The following is a 7,701-nucleotide window of genomic DNA, read 5'->3' as shown; positions in this document are numbered from 1 at the left end:
TAACACTATTTATCATATTGGTCATAATAGTTTTTGAGTTGTTCACAGGTTATATATTGAAGGGATATTGGATGCAGAATTTTCAGGAAGTTTCTCCAGGGTGGGTAGGAATGAACTAACTCAGTACTTCTTGAACAGCAAGGCGGCCTCTGGACTTAGCAGCTCAGGCACCAGGTACGCCCTTGCGGTTGCCGCCGCTGCTCCTTATCAGCCCTGCCGCTGGGCCAGAGGGACTGAGGTTCCAGCCCCGGTTTCACCTGGGGTGTGTCATTTAACGCGTTTCCCTCTTGCAGGGAATCTGCGTTCTGGGACTGCGGCCTGGGGAGGGCAGGGCTGCCACCTGGGCCCGAGGACAGCAGGGCGCTGCCTATCTCCCGGCAGCTCTGCCTTCTCGGGGCTCCCACTCACCAGCGCCTGGGCCCGGGGTCCCTACACCCCCGCCCCAGAATCATCTGCAAGTCTGTAAGTGGATCTGAGTAAGGGGGGCACCTAGGGAGCCAGGCTAGGGCAGAGGGGCGGGGGGTCCTGAGCAGGGAGGCGTCCGCCCTCTGATTTCGGTTTCGGAGGGGAGATGCTTTTTCAGAACCACCCTTCCAGCGGTCCCCCTAGCCATCGGCGCGCAGGTGCGGCGATTCCAGCAGATGCTGCAGACCCTCGGAGGCGGGCGGGGGCTTGGGTGCGGCAGGTTCCTCTGAGGGAGGAAGGAAACCTTGCGTGCGGGCGCGGCAGGAGAAGGCGGCGGAGCCGGGAGGGCGAGGGCTCCCGGGCACACAGCCCTGCTCCCCCAGCCCTGCCAGTGGAGCGCGCGGGAGGCGCTACCCCTTCAGCCGCACCCCCGCGGGCAGCCTGCGGGACGCGCTTAGGAAAGCGGCCGCTCGCGCTGCGCCGGCCTTGGCGCTGGGACCCTCGGGCCGCCGCCTAAGACGCCGTGGACGGGCACGCAGGGCCAGGAGCCCGAGGGCGCCGGCGCTACGCCCCGAGCCGCCCAAGCGCCAGGGGAGCGCCCGGCCCCGGCGCCTCCGGCTCAGGTTCTGGCCCAGGCGGCTCGGCTCACGACTCAGAGTCTGAAATACCCACCTCCCTCGGGTTCTATTAATACCCAGTCTGCTGGCAGGAAGCGCAGCGCGCTCAGCAGCTGTGGCCCACACGCGCCGCCGGCCCCCGGGCAGGGCTGCGGGTCGCCGCCGGCCGAGAGGCAGGGCTGGGCCCCAGAACGCGCGAGGAGTGGGAGTGTCCCCACCACCACATGCGGCTTATGCCGGCTCTTCTGCAACGGTGATAAGGGTCCCTGTGGGCTGGACACTTAGAGGGTGCTAAAAGCAGGAAGGAGCAAACCTCCAGGAGGAGGCTGCAGGTGGTGAGAGCCAGCGTGTATCTAGGCTACCGCCTGTCAAAGCACTTGCCTCTGGAGCTTCTCAGCATTTCCAAGAGGTCTCAGTATCGGTAGTGTTCACAGTCCATGGGTAGGAAACCGGAGCACAGAGGGGCAAGCCAAGTTTCTCAGGGCCACACAGCCTGGACCTGCCCACCTGACCCCAAGAACCCCCTTATCTTAGCGGTGGGTGCCCAGCCGAGTGTGTGCCATCCGTGTTCATATGGGCCCAAACTCCACGCTCCAGCTGCCTGTGGGCATCTCATCCATGTCTTCAGTCTTTCCATGCTCCTGTGCAGTCTGCCAGGCCTGGCCTCCAGCAGGGAGTTTCCACCACACAGGAACTCCCACTCAGGGCCAGGGCTTGGTGGTCCCTGAGCGCTGTCTGAGGGGGGCTGTGGGTGGAGGGCATGTGTGGGGGGAGAGACGGGTGACGCTCAGGCCTCAGGCTGCACCCCAGGGCTCTGTTGGGACGATCTGTGGGCACACACAGGTTCCTCCAGCCCCACCCCAGGTCCTGAGACCCCAGCAGGGTCGATAGCCAGGCAATCCTGGTTCCCAGGCTGCTCCTTCCCTGCGGCAGCGTAGCCGGGAGCTCGCAGGTCCCCGAATTCAGCCCATTTTGGTGGGCATTGATTGCACCCTCCCAGCAAGCAAACCAGCCAGGGTGATGGCACTCGAGAGGACAGAGATGCCCCAGCCACAGCAGTGGGCTGATCATGGGGGTCCAAAAGAGACTTCCATGGACATAGGAAGCGGCGTGTAAGCGGAGGTCCGCATTGTCATCTCTGTTTTTGTTACCCAGCCGTTCCCGAGGCCTGTCCCAGCCCAGGCAGCTCTGCAGAGGACTGGCACCAAGAGAGCCAGCCACCTGTGACTACGCCGGGCTGGCTTTCGTCCAGAGCTCCATACTCCCGCCAGGAAGCATGGCAGGGCAGCTGGCACCCAGCACCCCAGGCTCCCCAGCATGGTCAGCCCCAGGCCAGCACCGCAGCGAGACACCCCGCCTGTCCCCGGCAGCCAGCACCCCCCCGGCCCTGGGGGACTTCGGGGTGCCCATCTCGGCTCTGTGCTGGCTCTTCCTCCCCTCGAGCTTGCTGGCCGCAGCCACGCTGGCCCTGAGCCCCCTGCTGCTGGTGACTATCCTGCGCAGCCAGCGGTTGCGGCAGGAGCCCCACTACCTGCTGATGGCCAACGTGCTGGCGTCCGACCTGGCCTACATCCTCTTCCACATGCTGCTGTCCACCAGCAGCCTGGGCCTCTGGGAGCCGGGCCGCATCGTCTGTGGCTTCCTCACCGACGCCGCCTTCACCTCGTACATGGGCACCCTCCTGTCCTTCACCGCCTCCGTGCTCCACACCTGCCTGGCCGTCACGCGTCCCCTGCACTACCTGGCCGCCGTGTCCTTTGGGGCTGCCTGGAAGGCAGTGGCCTTCATCTGGCTGCTGGCCAGCTTCTTCCCCACGTTCCTCATCTGGCTCAACAAGCGGCAGGACGCCAGCCTGGAGGAGCAAAAGGCCTCGTGCAACCTCCAGCTGAGCCCAGCCGCCGAGCGGAACCGGGGCCACCTGGCCACGGTCACGCACGCCTCCGTCTTCTGCATTCTCCTCCTGTGCATCGCGCTCATCACCTACTGCTTCTTCAGGATCTACGCGGAGGCTAAAACTTCAGGTGCCTGGACGCAGGGCTGCTCCCGGGCCAGGGGCACGCTGCTTATCCACGCGGTGATAATCACCCTGTACATTAGCCCAGTGGTGGTGTTTTCCCTGGACATCTTGCTGACCAAGAACCACCACATCAGTGCCAAGACGCACGTGTGGCTGAGGGCAGCCAACAGCGAGGTGCTCATGATGCTTCCCCGCGCCGTGCTCCCCTACCTGTATGTGCTCCGCTACCGACAGCTGCTCATTGTGGTCCAGGGCCGTTTCTTGCCTAGAAGGCACAGCGCTATCTTCACCCTTTCCCAGAGCTTCAGAGGTCACAATCAAGGAGACTGAGGTTAACACTTATATGTCGAATGCCTCCGTATCCAATTCTGGCCAACGGCTCAGCACTCTGAAATATAATTGATACAGGACCTTCAAGATGGCCTCGCATTATGGTTTTCAACCTTTCAACAGTTTTTAAGCAGAGCATGCTCCCTGTTGGTGACAGTGAAATCCTACTTTAAAATGTAAGCTAGGATTTTTTCCCACTCTGGTGGTTGTCTTTTCACTTTCTTGATAACGTCCTTTGATGTGCAAAGTTTTTTATTTTGTTGAAATCCATTTTATCTATTTTTTTCTTTTGTTGCTTGTTCTTTTGGTGTCATACTCAAGAATCCATTGCCTAATAGAAGGTCATGGAGATGTTTTCCTACATTTTCTTCTAAGTTTGTTGTTTTAGCTCTTATATTTGGGTCTTGATCTGATTGGAGTTAATTTTTGTATGTGGTGTGAGGTAGAGGTCCAATGTCATTCTTTTGCATGGCTCTCCAGTTGTCGCAGCACTATTCGTTGAAGAGATTCTTCTTTCCCCGTTGAATGAACTTGGAACCCTTGTTGCAAATCATTCAGCACAGACGTGTGGGTTCATTTCTGAACTCTCAATTCTGTTCCATTTGTCTTTGTGTCTATCTTGATGCCGGTATTTCACTGTTTTGATTAGTGGTTTTACAGTAAATTTTGAAGTTGGTAAATGTGATTCCTCCAACTTTGCCCTTCTTTTTCAAGATTGGCTTGGCTATCCAGGGCTCCTTGCAATTCCATGTCACAAGAAGGGCAGGCATGCGGGATGAGAACGCCACTGGAGAGAGAATTTGCAAACTAGAACACAGAGTTAAATAAATTGTCTAAAATGCAGTCCAGAGGAACAAAGAGATGAAAAATATAAAATGGGCTAAAAGACATTAAGGTTAAAATGAAAAAGACTAACATACATCTAATTTGGGGATATAATAAAGACATGGGGAAGAGAAAATATGTGAAGAGATAGCAGCTAGAAATTTTTCAGAACTGTTGAAAGACATGAAACCTCAGATCCAAAAATTCTAACCATTACAAATAAGATAAGTAAGAAATAATCCACCTGAGGCATATTGAACTGCAGAAAGCAAAATATAAAGAGAAGATATGTAAATTAGTCAGGGATAAAAGACACAGAAATAGTAATGAATCTGAAACTGACTTCTCAAAAAGCAATGGAAGTCTGATGCAACTGGAACCACACTGTTAGTATGCTGAGAGAAATTGTCAACTTAAAATTCTAAATATAGGAAAACTTTCTTTTAAGAAAGCAAAATAAAACCATTATCATAAAATAGAACATAAACACTGAAAAAGAATATTCCTACCAATTCACATTAAAGGAATTCTAAAGGGTGTATTCTGGCAGCAAAAAAAAAGTTATTCCAGATGGAAAGTTTAAGATGCATGAGGAAAGATGGAAAGTTTGAGATGCATGAAGCTGAAAGTAAAAGAATAGAAAAAAGTGTAGAAGGCAAATATTCACTAAAAGCTAAAGGCAGACAAAGTAGATATTAGAGCAAAAAAAGGTATTACCAGAGTAAATAGGGTCATTACATAATGATATGTTTCAATTTATCAAAGGACAGAAAATAAAATTAAAATGTGTAAAAGTGTCAAAATTTATAAAGAAAAAATTGGCAATTAATAGGAGGAATGAACACATCAACCCTTATAGAGAAGAATTTTTGAGATCTCTCTTTCCCTACTTGATAGATCAAACAGACAAATTAGGATACGGAATTTTGAACAACACAGTTGATGAGCTTCACCTCATGGACAAATTTAGAATATGTCACTTGAGAAGTGGAGAATGCATAGTTTATTTAACCATTCCTAGAATCGTTAAGAAAATTGACCACATGCTAGCCCATAAAGCAAATCTATATAAATTTCAAATAATTGAGCTCTACGAAGACCTCATTACCTGAGTCCAATGTGATTGTTAGAAATAAATAACAAAAAGATAACTAAATAAAGTAAGTTTGGAAATGTAAAAACCTCACTTCTAAATAACACATAGACCAAAGTCTAATGCATTAATAATGGAAATAAGAAAATATTTATAATGAAATGATAATAAAAATATTACATATCAAAACTTATGGGAGGCAACCAGCAGAATTTTAGAAGAAAATGTATACATCTATGCTCTATCCAAAAGTGAAAAGGCTCAAAAGTATGGCTGTGTATCAGACAGTCCCAAAATGCAATGGCCTGAAACAACAGGTGTTTGATACTTCTCCCAAGCTCATGGCTCAGCTGGAATGTTCTCTGATCTGAGTCAAGCCAAGCAAATTTTGACTGGGCTTATCCATGTCTTAGGAGTCACCTGGTACAGGCTGGTCTAAGGTGGTAGGCCTCTCCAAAGATGTCCACATCCAAATCCGTGGAACCTGTGAATATGTTATCTTACATACAAAGAGATTTTGAAGATAGAATTATGCTAAGGATCCTGAGAAGGGTGTGTTATCCTGGATTGTCTGGGTGAACCCAGTGCAATCACAAGGGTTCCTTACAAGGGAAAGAGAGTGAGAGAGGGACATGCGATGAAGGAAGCATAGGTCAGAGAGGGGGAGAGATCTGAATACACTTCTCCCCGGTCTTGTCTTTGAAGATGGATGAGGGGCCACGAGCTTAGGAAGCTGGAAAAGGCAAGGAAACAGATTCTGCCCTAGAGCCTCCAGAAGAAGCACAGCCCTGCCACACCTTGATTTTAGCCCAGTAAAACCTATTTTTTACTTTTAGCCTTCTGAACTGTAAGATAATACATGTGGGTTGCTTTAAACCACTAAGATTTTGGCAATTTATTGCAGCGGCAAAAGGAAACTCATAGTGGCCTTGTCTTGGACAGCTCCCCTCTGATCCCCTGGCTTGTCGACATGGCAGGGCAGGATTCCAAGAAACCGGAAGGCCCAAAAGCTTGGAACAGGCACACCATTACTTAGGATACATTCACTGGGCAAAGCACATCACAACACCAGATTAAGGGATGATAAAATAGACTACAGCTTGATGGGAGGAGCTCCAAAGTCACTTTGCAAGGGCCAAGGATACAGGGTGGAGAAATATTGGGGTCAGCAAAGTAATCAACAATCACTACGGAAATGGCAAGTTGAAGATGCTCTGGATCATAGGATTGAGCATTTACATTCCAAAATACATTCCCAAGAGAAACACTTGTTCACGGATACCATAGTAATTAGCTAAAAACGAGAAATAGCCCAAATGCCCATTGATAAGAGAATGGATAAATGCATGATGGAATAGTCATACAGTGGGATACTATCCAGCATAAAAAATGAATAAACAGCTGTACACATACATCAATGTGGATGAATCTCACAAACAAAATGTCAAACATTTCACAGAAGAATATACATACATTCAGGTTCCATTAATATGACATACAAAAACAACATGCAATTTAGTAATACATGTATGTGTGGTGAAAGTATGGAACGAGAGCGAGAGAGGAACACAAAAGTCAGTAAAATGGTGATTTACCTTGTAAGAGGGCAAGGTGTGACTGAAGAGGAACTACAGAGGGATTCTAAGCTATGGTTAAAAGATTTCTTCATCAAGGTGGTGAGCATAGTGTTTGTTCAATTCTTTATGTTTAAAATTCCATAATAGGCTATATATACAGTTTAATGCATGATGTGCTCCAAATAAAAGAATTAATAAAATATGTGATATATAACCTCCCCTGCCTCAACCCTCCCCCCTTCCCATCTCCCTCTTTGCTGTGGAAAAGGTTAGGCCCTAAAGAGGGGAATTAGTGTGCCCGAGGTCATGCAACTGTTTACTGAACAGCTGGCCCACCCTCCACAGCTCCTGAGACACAGCTTGCAGTGGTCTCCTGTCCAGGTCAGGACTAGCCAGGCCATTCAGCACACAGCATTTCTCAGGGGACCTTAGTGGTCCTGGGTGACTCTGCATCCGACTTGGTTTGTCAAGAAGGAAAGGCCTTGCACTTTGGTCGAAGTCTTCTCTCTCATCTTTTGGACTCAAGCAAGGTAGCAGGTGGCTCCTTTGCCCCTGCAAGTTATCTTGTGGGCTCCAGGACTACAGTTTTCACTCTCTTGATAAGTTTCAGGAAGCTGAAATGATCGGACTCTGCTTCCCCATCCCTTGTTGCTGGGCCTGCTAGGACTGGGCACATGATTAGGCCTGGCCAGGTAGATCCACCGCCCCAGAACTGGACCCAGGAGCTAGTAATGCCAGAAGCAGTGCAGGAAGAGCATTCCCGAGGCAGCGGTGGTGATGGCGGCAGCGTCACTTTCCTGGGCAGCAGAGGCCCCAGAGCCTGCTGCTGAGCAGTTG

The 7,701-nt window shown here is 50.3% G+C and overlaps 1 protein-coding gene across 1 annotated transcript; it reads left to right on the top strand.

Annotated features, from left to right (window-relative positions):
• Positions 1 to 2,298: 2,298 nt before the first annotated feature.
• Positions 2,299 to 3,369, top strand: GPR148 (G protein-coupled receptor 148). The gene has a single exon (XM_004479315.2). The coding sequence runs from the start codon at positions 2,299 to 2,301 to the stop codon at positions 3,367 to 3,369; it is 1,071 nt and encodes a 356-aa protein (XP_004479372.2).
• The last annotated feature ends 4,332 nt before the right edge of the window (positions 3,370 to 7,701 follow it).

The sequence above is a fragment of the Dasypus novemcinctus genome, chromosome 7 (assembly GCF_030445035.2).
Source record: "Dasypus novemcinctus isolate mDasNov1 chromosome 7, mDasNov1.1.hap2, whole genome shotgun sequence".
Lineage (NCBI taxonomy): Eukaryota > Metazoa > Chordata > Mammalia > Cingulata > Dasypodidae > Dasypus > Dasypus novemcinctus.
This window is presented reverse-complemented; position numbering and strand designations above follow the sequence as displayed.